Source organism: Rhinolophus hipposideros (assembly GCF_964194185.1).
Source record: "Rhinolophus hipposideros genome assembly, chromosome: 14".
In the NCBI taxonomy this organism is placed as follows: domain Eukaryota; kingdom Metazoa; phylum Chordata; class Mammalia; order Chiroptera; family Rhinolophidae; genus Rhinolophus; species Rhinolophus hipposideros.
The window spans coordinates 26,339,034-26,357,645 of NC_138060.1; the positions used below are offsets into that span (position 1 = coordinate 26,339,034).

General features: G+C 44.6%; 1 protein-coding gene across 3 annotated transcripts in view; it reads left to right on the forward strand.

The window, feature by feature from the left end:
• Positions 1-18,612, forward strand: part of SYN2 (synapsin II) — a 48,505-nt gene that overhangs the window by 17,707 nt on the left and 12,186 nt on the right. For all 3 annotated transcript variants that reach the window (XM_081071969.1, XM_081071970.1, XM_081071968.1), the window contains exons 5-9: positions 884-946; positions 1,353-1,495; positions 6,222-6,296; positions 6,750-6,852; positions 8,175-8,324. In XM_081071969.1, coding sequence (XP_080928095.1) covers positions 884-946; positions 1,353-1,495; positions 6,222-6,296; positions 6,750-6,852; positions 8,175-8,324 — 534 coding nt within the window. The remainder of the gene's footprint in view (positions 1-883; positions 947-1,352; positions 1,496-6,221; positions 6,297-6,749; positions 6,853-8,174; positions 8,325-18,612) is intronic.

The window sequence follows — 18,612 nt, forward strand, 5'->3', positions numbered from 1 at the left end:
CCAGTCTCTTCATTTGGCAGACGTCAAGAGTGAGCCTCCGTGAGGTAAAGTGACTGGCAGGAAGCCAGTGGCAGAGAGGATGAGAATGCAACTCTCCTGCTCCTCCCAGTCTACCATATTACTTCTTTCACCACTTTTTTTTTTAGCAGCTTGAATTCCTGATTTTGGAGGGTAGTTGTTCTTTTAAGTTTTTATTGTTCCTCTGTTAAAATACAGCTGTGCATCAAGGTAAAGTTTACTCTCCTAAAGGTCTTTCAAATGATTAATATGTTGAATTTTTATGTCAGCTCGCTTCCAAACTCCAAGCTGGGCAGGAATAGGCCTTAGCATGCTAAGCCGTGTTTGGTGGTTGGTTTGTGGTGTTAATGAGCAATGAAGACTGTGAAAGGGGGAGAAAAGACAGGTTTAGTATAGGAAAGCTGGAATTTTGAAGGGGAAGAGGAGGGTACTAAGAGGTACATGATAAAAGGGACATTAAGATTCCAAAGATATATTCCTTTTGTAATTATGGTTTACTAAGCTACAATTTACATACAGTAAAATTCACCCTTTCAAAGATGCATTTTTTTTTCAAATTCTCTTTGGCTAAGGACCAATCCTGCCCAGGGTTTGTCTAATACAGAGAAGGCTGACACAATGGGTTTTAAAGGTATAGAGTACCAACTAGGAGAGCAGGATTCTTATGGCTCTGCCACTAATATGCTGTGCCCTTAGGCAAGTCACTGTCACTCTACAGGCCTCAGTTTTTTAATTTGTAAAGCAAATAGGTTGGACTCTGTCTTTAAAGGACCCCTCAAGGAGGTTCCCAAGAAAAATATTTGTAAGATTCCACAGAGAGACAGGCCCGCTCTGACTAATTCATTCCTTTCTCTTCTGCTTTCAGTTGACACTGCCCACGTTCCCTGTGGTGGTGAAGATTGGCCATGCTCACTCGGGCATGGGCAAGGTAAGGCTGGAGCCTGATGTGCTTCGGGATGGAGGCCAAGAGAGGCACTTTCCAGAGAGCCCACTTATGGACTATTCATCCAGCTCTGTTACTGAGGAATTTTTTCCAAGGACAAGATGATTTGGTCTCTCTGAAGCCATAAACGTTACCCAAACAGGCCTTTTACAGCAAGCAGAGTGTATTGCAGGCCACCTGCGTGGTCCTGTCGGCCCTTTGCAGCAGGTATGGGCCCTGAGCCCTGGGAAGGAAAGCTAGAAAGAAGGGCCCTCCTAAGGAGATGTGGTACCCAGATTTGCATTTCGATGGGAAACACCTTGATGGGTTTGGAGGTTCAGGGCTCTTATGACTCTCAGTGTATGTATGTGTATGTCTCCTTTTCTCTCTCTCTGCCTTGCTCCAACATTAGGTCAAAGTGGAAAACCACTATGACTTCCAGGATATTGCTAGCGTGGTAGCTCTCACCCAGACCTATGCCACAGCAGAGCCTTTCATTGACGCCAAGTATGACATCCGGGTCCAGAAGATAGGCAACAACTACAAGGCTTACATGTGAGTGGGGGTGGGGGCCCAGCAGGTATTCTTCACTTTCTCCTCAGCCCAGTGGAGAATCTGAGCCTCCAGATAGCAGCCAACTCTCAGTTTAACCCCATCTGGCCCACAAGGCAGAAAACAGAGAGAGGGTGCCATTCAAGATAGGACATCTTAGCCTGGGTTCTTTTCAAGTCAGAGGAGGGGGGTCCGTGAACTAAGATGAGAAATAAAATTAATCTTTATTTTCACTAGCCGTTAAGTGAAATTTGGCATTCTCCCCAGTTATGAACAAAAACTAGACTATAGTAGTTGCAGCAGCACATGTGACTTTGTCACTAAAGGTGATCACAGAGATTTTTTTTGTATTTTTGTATAGTTGTGACGGATATCTGTACTTACCAATTACCGTGTTTCCCCGAAAATAAGACCTAACTGGAAAATAAACCATAGCATGATTTTTCAGGATGACATCCTCTGAACATAAGCCCTAATGCATCTTTTGGAGCAAAAATTAATATAAGACCCGGTCTTATTTTGGGAGAAACATGGTACTGTTATCACTACTTAAGAATCATGGTAGTTATTAGACCTGACACTACATTTACCCCTAAAAACATGTTTGTTATTTATAAAGAAACATTTTTTACTAATCACCGATTTGTTTAATATTTTGATAACTCTACTTTGATAATTATTTTAAATAATTGAGTTCCTTTGTTATCCTGTATTCTTTATGCATTTGCACATCTTACACATTTTATACATTGAAAGGAACCTGCATGTTTCACAAGGCTGCCAGAACCCAGAAAAAGTTAAGAAACTCCTGATGTAAATATATAGCCCCTAAAACACTACAGAGCATTAAAAGCCTAGTGGTTATGAGAGTAGATGACTTCTCCACATAATTGTGTCCATTTGCTAGAATGAAAAGTTAAAGGTTTCCTCCCTTAGCATTTAGAAAAAGAAAAGATTTCAAGACTACCTGATTTTTGTTTTATATATATACAGAGCGTGCCACAAAAATGTATACACATTTTAAGAAAGGAAAAAAACTGTATTAAAATTATGCTAATGGTAACCACTTTGAGCACTTCTTGTAATTGCAGAAGTCAAACGTGACTTGTATTCATGTTTTGTTACCAGTATATATTGAGTATCATAATTTTAATACAGTTTTTTCCTTTTTTAAAATGTGTATTCATATTTTTGGCACCTCCTCTGTTTATATAAATGAAAATGGATTACAATTCCAGTTTTGGAAATATTGACCTCCCATTTAAAAAATAATTAAGGTGGTACTTTTTTTTTTTTTTTTTGCAAAGAGAGAACATTATAATACGTGAATTTGATCTTTGCCACCCAGGACTTAGCAGACTTCAAAGTTCAGCAGCTTCCCTTTCCCCTACCCATCCATTTCCATTTTTCTTCCATCATCCCCTTTTTAATGTTTCCACTCCTCACCATGGAGTTAAGAGCCACTTGCCTGCACTCCCTTCTCCTAACCCTCCACACAGCTCTACTTTAGCCCTGTCATGCATATGAATTTGTATCACACTCCTCTGAGCATTCTGGGCAGAAAGGATGGAATCTGGGCAGAAAGGATGGAAGTGGGGCAGAAAGGAAGGTAGCCCCACTACTTTGTGCAGCATTGAGCACACATAAACCCATTAACAGCTCTTGTGGAGAACCAAGGCATAGAATCTTTTTTACCTTTATTGACTAGATTCCTACTTTTTAAAAGTTTGAAATTTTTTATTTATAGTCCTTCTGCTTCAGAAAGGAATTTAGGGTTGCTTTTAAATTATGCACAGTGTAAGACAGGATAATTTAGAAGACCATTATAAAAACTATCTAAAAGAAGCAGAAAAATCAATATGTTCAGGCACCTAAGAAAGCAGAGTTCCTATCCTTTAATTTTAAAATCCCCTAAATCAATAAACACAAAATGTTTATGACAGGGAAGCAAGAATGTCTCGATCCTTTAAAAGGAGACACCACATTTTTAAGGCTTGGGGTTTCCAAAAGCAATTTAAATGAAGCATAAGAGACTCTCCAACCATTGGTGAAAGGTGGGTGACCAGAGGAGCTTTAGAAAACATATACTTATTTCTTTTATTTGCAAGGGACAGTCAGTTTTTAGAGGAATGTTTAAGTCTTCTCAGGTCCTCTTCTCCAAACTGTTGGCTATCCCCTTGCTCTCAGAAGAAGGAATTGGCAAGGCAATAGGAATGGTAAGGTTTGAGAGTCTTCCCTTCTCCCCTAGTTCTTACCCTAGAGACAGCCACGTTTGGTGGGAAGAAGATGCTGTTCCTGCTCCACTCTCTGCAGGCAATGATGTGGGTCCTTCTGTGGAGGTCAGATGTCCTACGAGTCCTGAGAGGCAGTTGAGCTGTCACTGAGTGGCTTCTCAATGTCCCCTCTGTTCCCACATGCCCCAGGAAGCCTGTACTGATCTGTGCCCTGCATCCTGGTGCTAGAGAAAGGTGTGACATGATTGCTCACTCAGAGTGTCTGAGAACCCTGTTCTGTACCATGGCCCTGTGCTAGGGACATGGAATTGAGTGGCTCTCTGCCTTTGCCCTTCAGGAGCCCAGCCTTGTCACAGGGACGTACCTATAAAACACCAGTGTTAGGAAGACAGCGTTATTTTCATTATGACTTGTCTTTACGTTGCTACTCAGATTTTGTAAGCCATTCCACTGTTAGTTGTTTTTTTCTGAGCTACGTAGCAGGGTGTACAGGAAAGCAAAGCATAACGAGGGAACCAAGAGTCCTGGATTTTTATCTTATATCTACTTTGACTAGATATACAAGCTTGGAGAAATCATCTAACCGTTCTGATTCTTAATCGCCTTGTCTGCAAAGTGGGGGCAAGAATCCCAGCCTGCTCATAATAGGGCGGTTGCGGTGAGGCTCTGGTGAGGAGCTTGAGGGGGAAGAACCTTGCAAAGCAGTCAGTACTGTACAGAGTGCGAGGACTTGTTATTACCATAGGAGTTGACTCCTTTGCTGCCTCGGGGCTCTGAAAAATTAGCTCTACTAGGTTTCTCAGTGTCTGAAATCAGATCTCTAGGGAGGGTCCTCCTGGGAACTGCTGAGTGGAAACTGGCACTTCCCATCTCCAACCAGTAGTCAGTGATAAGGACAACACATGAAGGTCTGTGTCAGTGGTGTGAGCAGGGCCTTAGGCCATCCGCATCCTCTTGACTGTGTCTGAGTGAAACCTAATAATTAAAAAGACATATTTTTAGTATTTTACAGTTTATTTGAAACTGTGTCAATTGGTCCCCATGACAACCCTGTATTTACACAGGGGTAAGAGAGACTCAGACAGGTAAATGACTCACCCAAGGTCACCCAGCCAGTCAAGAGCAAATCCAGAACCAGAAACCAGGTTATCTGCCTCCCACTTAGCCCAAGACTAGTTGATTCTAACACATGGTCATGGATGGATGGTGCAGCGGGCAGAGCAGAGAACACATTAGTGACTTGATTCCATCAGCTCCATTTGTTGAATGAAGTAACTTAAGCCCGAAGAGGTTAATTGACTTGTCCAGAGTCACACTGCTAACACTGTAAGCCCTCAGGAACCAATTGTTGAATGAATGAATGAGTGAGCTAGTAGGGAAGCCATTGGGAGACAGTCCAAGAACCCAGAGGGCGTTCCCAGGATCAACAGAATTCAGTTTGTATATACAGTTGTCCCTTCTTATCCGTGGACGCCTTAAACGGTGAACAGTACCAAACCCTGTTCACACTATGTGTGTTCCAATACATACATACTTATAATAAAGTTCAATTTACAAGTTAGGTACAGTAAAAGACTAAGAATAACTATAATAAAGTAGAACACTTATAACAATCTACTCTAGTAAAAGTTATCTGAATCTGGTCTCTCTCTCAAAATATCTTATTGTACTGTACTCACCCTTTTTCTTCTTATGGTGATGTGAGGTGATAAAATGCCTGCATGATAAGACAAAGTGAAGTGAATGATACATTATTATGAAGTAAAATAAGTGTGACTGGAACACAAGCACTGTGATACCATGACAGTCAGTCTGATAAACAGGACAGCCACTAAGTGACTGATGGGCGGGGAGCATATGCAGCGTGGATGTGCTGGACAAAGGGATGATTCACATCCTGAGCAGGACAGTGCTAGATTTTATTATGCTACCCAGAACAGCGTGCAAAAAACTTACGAATTGTTTATTTCTGGAATGTTCCATTCAATATTTTCAGACCATGGCTGACCACTGGTAACTGAAACTATGGAAAGTGAAACTGCGGATCAGGGGGGACCACTGTACCAAGTCAGTCCAGATACTAAGTAGACAGGCTGTTGAGAATACAAGACACAACATATACTCTCAAGTGGTTTACAGACTCGTAGACAGAAGACTTCACTCAAATAACTGAAAAAGTAGGTGTAAGATTATAAGTGAGGTACAGGCAAAGTCCTATCGGGGTCCTAAGGAGAGCAAGCGCTCCTATGGTTGAAAGATCAGGAAGGTTTCGTGGAGCCACAGCAGTGGTCTGGACTCTTGTAGAGAGGAGAAGAGCGTTTCAGGTGGGGGTTTGGCAGAAGCAGCCAGACTCTAGGCTCAGCAAACAGACCCTTGGGCTATTTGTGGGAGAAGCAGGTGAGGAAAGAAACGGTGAACAAAAATTCTGGAAAGTTTCCTGCCCTCCTCTTGTTGGTGTGGCTCACTGCCTGTCCTGTCCTGGCTGGCCCTTGCAGGAGGACATCCATCTCAGGGAACTGGAAGACGAACACTGGTTCTGCGATGCTGGAACAGATCGCCATGTCAGACAGGTGAGTGTGGGGGGGGGGCTTCCCCAGGTGAAGAGGTGTACCACATGAGCCTTGCCTAATGGGGGCCTCTACTCGGACAGGACAGATAGAACACAAAGGCCAAGCAGCCAGTTAACAATTTCAGGCAGGACTGAGTTATGTGCTAAATTATGGAAATAAAGACTGGACATACCATAGAAGCTCCGAGAGGGGAGTAGTTAATGTGGGCTGGAATAGCCAGTGAAGGCCACCTTCATTGTAAGTGAGACCTGCTCTGAGCCTGGAAAAAGGGTAGGATCTGGAGAGCAAAGCAGGAGGGCACTGAAGATAAGGCAGTGCTCTTGATGGGGAAGGAGGGAGGGAAGGCTGGGGAGGGTTTATGGGAGGAGCAGAGGCAGCAAGGAGAAAGCATGACCAAGCAGGCTTGGTGTGAGCTAATGCTCCGGCTTCAGGACACCTTCCCATCTCCTCCAGGTACAAGCTGTGGGTAGACACTTGCTCTGAGATGTTTGGTGGCCTGGACATCTGTGCTGTCAAAGCTGTACATGGCAAAGATGGGAAAGACTACATTTTTGAGGTAAGTCTGGCCTAAGGAGTATCTCAGTTAAGAGAAAACTCCCAAGGCTGGAGGCAAAACTCTTGTCTTGAGATCTATGTGGGCAGCCCAGGTTACATGTAGGTTACATGTAGACTCTCCTGGGCCATGGGAAGGTTCCCAGATGACACCAGTGAATGTGCATAGCAAAACACCTCTACCAGTGGGGAGCTATTGTTTCCAACCAGTCAGGCTGACCCACACTTGGGTAAGAGAAACCAAGTCTGGGTTCCTGGGGTCCTAGCCTAATGCCATTCCTCTGGGAAGACTATAGTGTTTTTACCATTCATGGCCTCAGAAAGAACCACTCAGTCTAATCTGATCACTTTTCACATGAGAAAACTGAGGCCTAATGCCATGAATACATGCCCAAAAACACAGAGTGAATCAACCTGGGCTAGAACTCAGGTCTCCTGGATGCAGGAGACTCTTTTTAGCATCTCTCTGAGCCTTGGAGACCCTTTACTCAGTCTCGTCCTCTCACACAACTTTGCTGGCTTCCTTTTACCATATTAAGGGGAAAGTCAGTATGAATCCTTCACACACTTTTCTGCCCAATCTTCCAAGGAAAGGCTCCTTGCCAGGAGTTGGTGGTATTTGTAGAGGATTAATGCCCAACATGGCTTCAGAATCTACTCCGTGCTCTGCTCGGTATGTAACCTCTGGATGGTCGTGCCTCCCCTTTCTGCGGGGGGCCTCAGTTTTCTCATCCATAAATGAGAGAATTGGACTGCAGAGTCTCTGATCCTAGGCAGGCATATAACTTCCTAAAGGAGGAAAACATTGATCTGGACCTTGGAGTATAGGGAGAATCAGGACTGGGGCGAAAAGGGAAATCATCGCATGCCTTTACTGAGCAAAGGCAGGAAACTAGTCATTAGTGGGCAGAATATGTGTGGAGACACAGATTGCATGGGTGAGAATCACAGAGATGACAATTGCCTATCTTGACCAGAGTTAGGGGAATGGCCTTCATGTGTTCCTGCTCCCTCTGCCTGCAAAACGCTGAGCCCTGAGTCTCTACTCTCTCCTGCTCATTACTTCTCCCCACTACCTTCAGCCACCAATCTTTCAGTATCACTTGCAGCCTGGGTGAAGATTGGGAGGAGGCCCCAAGCAAAGGTTTGAAGGAGGAGGGGACAGTGGTCCTGTTTCTGCAAAGGAACATGCTTCCAGCTGAAGAGGAGGACACCAGCTTCACGCCCAGCCTATTTCCGCTGACTTAAGTCCTCGTCATTCTGAAAGCCCACCAGGCCTTTCATGCCTCCGTGGCTTTTCCTAACCTGGGCCATGTCTTCCTCCAGGTCATGGACTGCAGTATGCCGCTGATTGGGGAACACCAGGTGGAAGAGAAACAACTCATCACTGAGCTAGTCATCAGCAAGATGAACCAGCTGCTGCCCAGGACCCCTGCACTGTCTCCTCAGAGACCCTTAACCACCCAGCAGCCACAGGTAGGCATCTGGGAAGACACACAGGGGAGCCGACAACCATTCCCAAGCGCACTGCTCTAGACCGTGGTGGCTCTAGGATGGAACAGGCCTGATCCCTACAGGTGTGCATGGGATATATGGAGTCTTTTCCCTCTTCCTTCCCTTCCCTTCCCTCCCCTCTGGAGGCCTGATTATCTTCCGCCCCGCCCCTCCCCTGATTGGGAGCCTTCTCAGTAGCAATCTGCAGTATCAGCTATAGAACTGTCCAGAGATGGAGTACTGCTTCTCTTTCCTCTGAAGTTGAAGTCTCCAGGAAACCAAAGCCAGTTTCCCTTGGGATTTGGGATGCTTCCACTTTTAAACTGGGAGGTCTCTTAGGAAGGGCTGGGTCAGACCTCTCAACAGTTGTTCACTGTCTATGAGGGGTCTGTCTCATTTGTAAAGAAAGAAGGGTGTTTCTGCTGGTCTGGAGAGACGGGCGAGTTAGGTCCCTCATTGTGGGAGAGTGGTGAAGTAAAATCCAAATTAGAGATCTGTTTTCCTTCCTAAGGGAGAGGAAGCAGGTGTCTTTAGTTGACTGTGGCACGTGACTCATGGCCAGTCACATTCATAGTGACAGTATACCAGCTGCAAGTCTAGTGGGAAATCCATATGGAAGTTTTTGGGGCACCTCAAGCCCTGTGGGTCTACAATGGGACAAAGAAAGGCAAGGACCCTGAGCCCCAGGGTCTTTAATCCCATCTAGGAAATATGTCATTTTTCAAAATATCCTCAAACTCTTCTGTCCATTGAACTTTTGTATAATGAAGTGGTAAGAACTCTCAATCCAAGAACTGAGTCCTACTCTGGCTCTTCCCCTAGTTGTGTGACTTTGAGGGCAAGTTACTATCCTTTTTAGGATTCACATTTTATCACTTGTAAATGGAAATCTTTTAGAAATCCTTCTTTCAAAGTCCTACTTCAAACAGTTAGGGAGGTAGAGTAGAATAGTAACTCAGAGTATGGGCTTTGAAGGAAGAACTACCCAAGTTTGAATCCTGGACCCTCCATTTATTGATTTTGTGACCTTGTACAAGGATTTGATCTGTGGCTCAGGAGAGATCTGAACAAGAGCACCTATCTCCTAGGGTTGTTATGAGAATCAGATGAAGTAAAACACCTAAAATGTGGCATAGTACATCATAAGCACTCAATAAAGGTTACCTGTTGTTATTACGTAAGCGAACACCCTCGGGCTCAGGTTCCCTCTAAAACCTTAGACTTTGAGATCATTACTCCTTTTTCTAAAGACAGTGCCTCACCTGGATTATACTGCAAACAGAAACCAAGTAATTGGATCTCACAGTCTTTCAGGAAGAAAGAAGAAAAGGAGAGGGAGGGGAAAAAAACAGTATAAAATAGTCTGTATATTTTAGTATAGAAGCAAATTACCCCACATTTGTCTTCTCATCATTTGAATATCACAGAATCATAGTATAGAAACATAGTAGTTGGATATTTATAATAATGGACTTGAACCATCTAGAAAGGATTACATTTTAGTCAATATTCCATATTCTGTTTAAGAAAGCTAGAAACATATAAGAAATATTTCTGTAGAAAATGTCTCAAATAAAAGAGTATGACATTGATAAGTCAATTCCTTCTCTGGATCTCAGTTTTCCCACCTACAATATGAGATGATATGTAAATATTGATGAGATGATATTTTAGGGGATATTTTGAGCTCTAAAAATTTCTTTGGGTAGAATACTTCCATTCTTACTGATTGCTGGATAAATGGGAGCTTCTGGGCTAATACCTAGATGTTGACTCTGACTCTCTTTTGGTATCCAATTTGAAAGTAGCCCTATGTGGCAGGATGTTATCATCTATTCTTAGCTCTTATGGGTGTTTCACACCTTCTAGAGCTCATGCTGTGTCAGTGTCAGACTTCTGACCAAGTGCAAGAATGGTTCCTGTAGTTCAGGAATGTTACTCACTAGAGAACTACACTAGGTAATTAAGAGAACAAAGCTTAATTGCTTGTTAGCGATATAGCCCATTATTTAAATATTGTACTTAACTAGAGGTGATAAAAAAAATTTCCTGATTAAAAAAATATCAGGCCTGGGGTAGGTTTTATGATTTTGTAAATCTGACGGAATCAAAATATTTGGGCCCTATTCTTGCCTTTTAGTCCACACTGCTCTCCCTGTGATGGGTTGAGTTGGTTATTGCTCATTCCTGCTTTAGAGGAAGAGTGACAATAGTTTCTTCTTCCCTTTAACCCTGAGAAATACAGAGAACATTTGGTAGCTGCTTAAAAAATTTATGACACAGTAAGGGAGCCTGACTGTCCAGACAAGATAAACAAATATGGGCTGCTCTGGGAGGCTGTGAGGGTCCCTTAAGTACTTCTGTAAATGTGTGCAACACTCTCGGCCTCCTACCAGGAAGTCATTCCGAACTAGCATGAAGGCTACCCTGAGATTCGGGAGATCCGAGTTTAGCCTTGTCTTTGCCACCAAATCACCAGGTGACTTTGGGTAGATTTCTTTCTATTTCTGTGCCTCAGCATCTTTGAATGTGAAATGAGGGTTGAACTAGAAAATTGCTAAGATCTCTTCTAGTAGTAAAATTTAGATTATATGAAAATGATCTCTGAAGCATAAAAGTCAGTAACAGAGAGAATTCACAAAAAAATTGTTTCCATCTCATAGCTCTTCTTTGGTACAAGCCCCTTATTTTGTAAACATTAAATACTGCAGCTGAAATATTTTAAAGGGAAATCTATCACAGCCAAGGCCAGAAACATGATAAGGAATGAGCTTCCCTAAATGTAGGGGCTCTTACAAAACTCCCTTGTAGCGAAGCCAGTCTGGCTCAAGGATAAGTTTTTCTCTGCTCAGCCCCACATTTGAATCTACAACAGAATATTATAGAAAACACAGAGGCTAGTTACTCTCTGCCATACCATTATGTGACCTTGGGTAAATCACTTCCCATCTCTAGACCTTTCTTTCCTTACCTATAGAATAGAGCTGAATTACATGATACCTACATCCCTTTGAATTCTAAGGTCACATGAAACCTGGAGTCACCCCAACTGCAAAGTCTGAAGGAACAGTCCTCCACAAGACTGTCCACTCTCCTGATACCGACAGAAAGTTCAGAGTTCCCCCAAACACCCTCAGGTTAGATAATTCTCTGGAAGGACTCATAGAACTTACTGAAAACTATTATACTCACAGGTATAGGATAAGGATACCTGTGAAAAGGATAAGGATATCTTTTTTCCTTACGAGAAAGGATACAAGTCAAAAATAAGCCAAAGGAAGACGCATAGGGCAGAGTCTGGGAAGGGTCCAAACACAAAGGTTCTGTTGTCCTTAGGATGTATTACCCTCCTCGTAGCCATATGTGCCAACCAGGCAGGGAAGCTCAGCTGACCTTCAGTGTTCAGGGATTTTATTGGGGTTTTATTTCATTTCATTTCATTTCATTGATTGAACCTGGTTGAACTCAGTCTCCCCTGTGTCTAGAGGTCAGACTAATACCATATGTCCTGAGGGGCCCACATGAGTCGCCTCATTATCATACACTATCAGGTGTGGTCTGAGGGGCCCCCCACCATGAATAACAAAGACACTCCTATCACTGAGGAAATTTCAAGTAAATAACCAATTTCTAGGTTATCTCCCATGAGTGGGGGACAATGGCCGAATCTCTCTTTAGTCAAATTCTTTACTTCATATATAATTAAATTAACTTAGAAAATGTTTCTCAAATACTTTGTAGGCTTGGGGCCATGCCTTATTCATCTGTGTTTCTAGTGACTAGCACAGGCCTAGCCCAAAGTATTTGCTTAAAATTGGTTAATAGACGTAGACGTGATGAATGAGATATAGTTCCTGTCCAAAAGTTGTTTATATTCTAAATTGAAATCATGACAATTCACAGAAGCCGGTCACCATTTGTCAGATGGTGTCTTCTTGTGTCTTCTATTAGCTTCCTCCTAAACCTTGTGCCTTGATCCCAGGCCACCCCAAAGACAGAAGACACGCAACGGTCTGTCACACTTGGCAAAACTCTGCAACTTAGGCTTGAAGTCATGACTGCACTGGTCATATTTCCACTTCCCATTTCTCCCTGATAATCTTTGCACTGGTCACATTTCAGTCATCCTGGCTGCAGGTCCATGAAGCTGTTAGACCAGATTGCCTTTGTATTCCCACTATCACATCTCCCAACAACGTACCTGCGTCTTTACCCACATGAATCTGCTTCTAAGGCCTGCCCTCTGTGGTGATCTGGATCTCACCTCTTTTTTGCTTTCAAGTAGCCCCCTTTCTTCTCCGTCTTCAGTTTCCCCTTTTCCAGAAGATTATCACATCAACACACAAATATCTCCCATTTAAACAAAAACCTCCTTCAACTCCATACTCTCTTCCAGCTACTGCTCCCCTTGGCAATAAATCTTCCTGGGTTACCTTAGCCATCATGTCCCCTTCATCACAGCAGATTTTCTTTTCAACCGACTCCTGTCAGCATTCCACTTCTACCATCCCACTGAAATTGCTCTGGTTAAAGTCATCTCCAGGTCACCACTTTTTTTCTTGCGTGACTTCTCAGTAGTCCTGACACAGTTGACCAGTCCCTCCTTCTTGGAACACTTTCATTTCTAGGCCTCTGTACCCCACCTTGCCTGGTTTTCATTCTCCCTTCTTGGCTTCTCCTTCTTACCTCCTTTGCTGGCTCCTCCACTTCTGCTAAGCCTCTCGATGTCAGTGTCCTATAAGCTTGATCTGTGCACGTCCCTTGGTATTCTTGGCCAGCCCATCTCTATCGGCTGCCCTGCCCACTCCTTGATCTCCAAGTCACATTTCTAACTCCTGCTTCACATCTTTATTTGCACGTCTAAAAGGCATCCTTAGTATAACACAGCCAAAGCCGAACTCTTATTTTTTCCCCCCTTAAATCTATCCCCACTCCTAAGTTTCCCCAAGCAATTCACATTACCACTTCATACCCTGCCTGCCTCTTTGCCCTCGTACCATCCCAGCTCTTGCTCACTGTGCCCCAGGCATACTGGTAAGGGCCTTTGTATTAGCTGTGTCATCTCTGCAGTGTTCTTCCCCTTGTGTTTGCATGGCTGGGTCCTTCATGACAGTATAACTGAAATCGCCTCAGTCATCTAATCCAAAGTTGCCACCTAGTCTCTGGCTACCACCCTCCCTTCTTTAATTTTCTTCATAGCACTTGCCACTAGCTAAGATCATCCTCATCTGTTTCTTTGTCTCTTCCACTAAAAGGAAAGCTCCTCGAGAGAGACTTGTTCACTGTATCTCCTGGGCCTAGCAGAGTAGCCAGCGCCTAGTAGCACTGAATATACGCAGTGGACATACTAAGGGGGTTGGGTACAGTGATCTGCCCAGGTGCAGTCAGTCGTTGGTAGTAAAGTTAAACAATAACAAAACTAAGTCAGTCTGGTTTTTTATTATCATCATGTGATAACAGTTTTACCCAAATGACTGTGATGAATAAGTGTCTTTAATATGTGTTGAATAAGTTCCCAGTTGAAATAAGTGTCTTTAATAGTCGTGGCAGCATATTGAAGTTGGTGTTAGGATCTTAAGAACAGTTTGGGGTATGCAAATGAAAGGGATGTAAACCAAAGGTCATTCCCTCGGTTCCAGCCAGGACTTTGCATAATGAACTGAGCCGTAGGTGCTGTCCCTAATTCCTGTGCCACTCCACAGTCAGGTCCCCCTGGCTGGCCTCTTTATTCTGTGGCTGTGGCCTCTCAGGCTGAAAGAGCATCTGGCCTGAGTCACGGTTTTATATTGTATTATATAAGACCCGGTCTTATAGTATAGTAAAATAACACCGGGTCTTATGTTAATTTTTGCTCCAAAAGATGCATTAGAGCTGATTGTCCGCCTAGGTCTTATTTTCGCAGAAACACAAACACAGTATGACTAGCCATTTGTCTTTCTCTCTCTCTCTCCTTGCCTGCAGCTCCTGAACTTCTATTTCTTTAATTCTAGAAGAGTACCTAAAGGAGGCCGGGGCTGGGAGGAGATGAGTAGAGGGCACACTTTACTTTGTTGTCAGCCAGCCTAAGCCTAAAATGGATTAATCATAGAAAACAGTCACAGGAGTGGGCCCAGGCTGGCTGCTGTGTCCACTTTAAAGGAATAGGGCAGGAGTGTGAGAGGCACTGGCTCTGTTTCTGAAAGCAGGGAGGTGAGTGGTAAAGCCTTATATCTGGCTGACGACAGCTTAGCCTCAGCCTGGCTGGGCTGCCCGCTCTAGAGTGCCCACTGACTCCAGTGTTTTAGGGAGACAGTTCTCAAGGTGACAGTGACACCTGGTGGCCAGAGATGGCCACAGCTCCAGGCTATGGACCTGCAGAACCTCCTCTTATACATCGTGCTCTCCCATCCGCCCTCATGTTCACTGACCCTTGGGGTTTGTCATCTGGGATCTGAGCTAGGCCTACATCCCGAGGCCCTGGAGAGGTGTGGGCTGCTCCTGAGACTCGCGGGAACCAGAGAGAGAACCTCAGGTGGACAGAGCTTTCAGGTCATGCTAGTAGAGAGGGCATTCCAGTACTCTCCTTCATTTGGCTAATCTTTTTCCTTTTCCCATTACACTGTTCCCACTCTTTTTATTTTCCTGTAAAATCTTCCACGGCCAAAGGGCTAAATTGCTATTGCAGGGACATCAGACACCAGTGGGCTTTCTGTTTGGCTTGTGGGTTAGCCCCATGAGGAGTGATTCTAAGACCCAGCTTTTGGAAGCAGTAATAGTGTCCAGGAGGAAAACAAGCCTCTTCTCCTACCCTGAGCTGATCAGACCACACCTGCTGTTTCCAGTCTGAGGGTCACAGTAAAACAAGGACAAACCCTAACTGGAATGTGCTCCGAGGAGAGAAAACCAGGAGGTGGAAGCATTTGGCTCGTGTATTTTATGAGTAAGAGTTAAAGGAGCTGCAGTGGAATAGCAATAATCTCAAGGAGCCCATGACTTCATGTGTTCAGCTCTCTAATAGCTGTCACGGGCTAGAACGGGTACCAAAAGGCAAACCTCCTGTCACCTCCTGAAGACAGGAGCAAACTCTGTGACACTGAGAGAGGAAATGGCTGCCCTGGGAAGTGGTGTGTGACTGCCATCACTGCTAATGTTCAAACAAGGGCAGGATGGCCACTCACTTGTCAGGGAGATTATAAAGGAGCAGGCTACGGGGAAGGCGGTTGGAGCGGGTAACTTTTGAAATCTCCTTCCAGATCTGAGATGCTGTGATCAGGCTGTGTGTTAGCCCCCGACCCGCAAAAGGCAGTGATAAGAGTTCAGAACTGAAGGACTTAGGCCTAATCAACTCTGGGGTCTGGTGGGACATTCTACCAGTGCTTTTCTCCTGGCTCTCTGGTCTAAAGAGATGCTCATAGCATTTCCAGCGAGGTATTTCTAGCCACAAAGGCTGGAAAAGATGAGGTCTCCTGAGTGCAAGGAAACCAAGATTACCGAGAAAGGGTTTCTTTGGAGTCTACGGGGCCGTGAAGTTAGGCAGGGGGCACAATTCAGATCCCAAACATGGGACTAAGAGAGCTTCACTTAGCTTAGAAGAAGTAAATTTAGGACAAATGAAAAGCCTTCCTGCTTCCCACAGCAGAACTGGCTTTAGGGAATTTGTTCCCCAGTGAGTCTAAACTGAAAATGTGAGGAGAGTTGAGGCAGGTTCAGATAAAGTCACTAGTGACTGGATCCCTTAAACAGACTATTAAGGGAAACTGACTATTTTGGGGCTGTCTTAACTTTTTAGGGACATCTTTAATCACTTGAAGCTGACATTCTGACCTCGGGTGACCTGGCCCTCAGTGGCCCCATAGGTCTTGTAGACTGCCCCCATGGGATGTCTTATGTCCTTAGGAAATCACTGATTATGGGAGGGCCCCACTCCAGGCGATGAGCTCTGCCCTCAGAACAGCAATTCCCCTCACAAAAGGAGGAGGAGGAACTCATCCTTGGGCACCTTTTATACAACCTTTCAGAGGAAGGGAGGTAGGCACTGGTGACTCTAGGGGTGATCTCAGAAAGAGCCCAAGGTGCCTGAAAACATGCTGTTCCCCTTGCTCTAACTGAACCTACAACCTTCGGACCACATTCCTTCCTGCTGCCTCATTCCCCCTGGGGTCCCGGACCAGGGAGCGGGGCCTGGGGGAGCTGATCAGAATAGTTCTGTGGCATGCCGGCAAGGAGCTTGGCCTGGCCTCTTTCCTGGGGCCAGATCCTGAGACCCTTTCCCAATTTCCTGTCTCAGATATGCTGAGCAAGCACAGGCCTTCCTCCTTGGTGGGGGCAGCTGGACTCAGGCCAACAACTCTCAAGAGTTGAGTCACTTAATGTCTTTCCTTCCTCAGCTTTCCATCCTGTTGGAACCTCAGATAGGAGCTCCTGTCTCCCAGCTTGTCTATGAAAGCCACAGGATGACAAATTAAAAGTGCCTTTGACAAAAACCCACAAACCTTCATCATGGGCTTGGTTTCTCTATCAGACCAATAATTTGCCTTCTAATCACTTCAAGAGCTAATATTTACTGTTTCTGAAATGACTTTTCTGTATCTTCAGAGGGCATGGTATAACTTAGCCCAGAATCCCACAGACACTGAACCACTATGCATCAAGTGACAGGAAGCCACCCAACAGTATCTTCTCTAGTGATACCTGAAATCCTATCATTAGAGCTTTATTCTTTCAGATTGATATTGTTACTTAAATAATAGTAATCATGCTCACTTATATAATTACTTTGCTTAGCACTTTATAAAGCACAGCCATTGCATTCAGCCTCACAACCCAATATGGGATGGTTTGGGCTGGTATTTCTATCTCTGTTTCACATACCAGTAAAGAGAATGCAAATGACTTGTCCAAGGTCACATAACTTATAAGCAGGAGAACTGGATCTTCTGGTCCCCAGCTGTACAGTACCATGCACTGTGCCATCTTGATGCTTCTACTCTAGTACAGGGAATGGTAAGAATGGATAGAGCTGGGCCTTTGTGAACCTGTATAAGAGAAACCCTTGCTTTCTTCCTTCTACCAACCAAGTGCTAAACCTACCAAACTGAAGGAGTCTTTGAGCTTCACCACCTGGCCTCCCTGGCTTCTCTCATCACTAAAGCCCAGTTAATTTTGCATAGCAGGATACCAGCCCAGTCAGCTTTGACAGAGTGCAGCTTTGACACTCTCCTTCCCGAACCCCTCAAAGCCTGTGCCTGCAGAACACCTCTGCTCAGGTCCAATAGCCTGAGGGTCTTGCTGAGCTCAAGACTCTGAAGCTATGAATAGGGCTTGTCTCATATCTCAGATACCTAATGAACTGAAAAATTCATGAAAGAATTAATGGAAGCCCAGAGCCAAAGGGGCTTATAGAAGTCATCTGCCTGCAACTATATGAGCCCCTCTATAGCATCTCTGACCAGAGATTGTCCAGGCCCTGCTTAAATACTTCTAATGCCATGGGACTCACTACTACCCAAGCCAGCCTTTGACCTTGTTCAGATTTACATTTGACTAACTTTGATCTTCTACTCGGTCCTTCCATAGTTACCTCATTTAATCTTTACAATTGGCCCATTTGGGAAACGGAGACTCAGAGATGAAGAAACTTGCCAAAAGTCACATCAGGAAAGATGTCCTTTCCACATTTCTCATTATCCTATGTGCTCCAGGTACCTGTTTTATTCCACCCGAATCCCCCTCAAAAGAGTTATCCAGAACTGGTTGCTATGCTCTCTTGTGAGGTTTGTCAGCCAAAAGAGCAGTGGACTTGTGACCTCCCCTTTTTGAGACACTGATGCACCTCCAGCTGCATCAGATTTTTGGCAGCAGCGTTACAAACTGACACCCTCTGAGCTTGTTGTCAGTCTCTAAGCCCAGGGTTGTTGGGGTTTTCCTTATGCTGCTATAAGGCCATTTAGTCCCCCTTCTTTATTGTGTGCAGCTGGGCACAAGCATTGGACTTCACATTTTTACCTGTTTAAGTCAACCCAACTTCCTGAGGGAAACTCTGCGGCTCTGTCTGGCCATGAGCTCCTGCTGTGGGCTGGCTATAGGCCAGACTTTGGCACTGACGCCAGAGTGGCCAGACTTCTGTGGAATTTGGCATCCCAGGCAGCTCTTGGTGACTGGAGACAGCTCCCATGGTAGCCAAACCCCACAGGGAATAATAGGCCCTCAGCCCCAGCAGACAGAAGGCTTGTGGGCGGAGCTCGAAAGTCTCAGCCTGGCAAGGGACAGTCCTAGGGGACTTTCCTCCCGC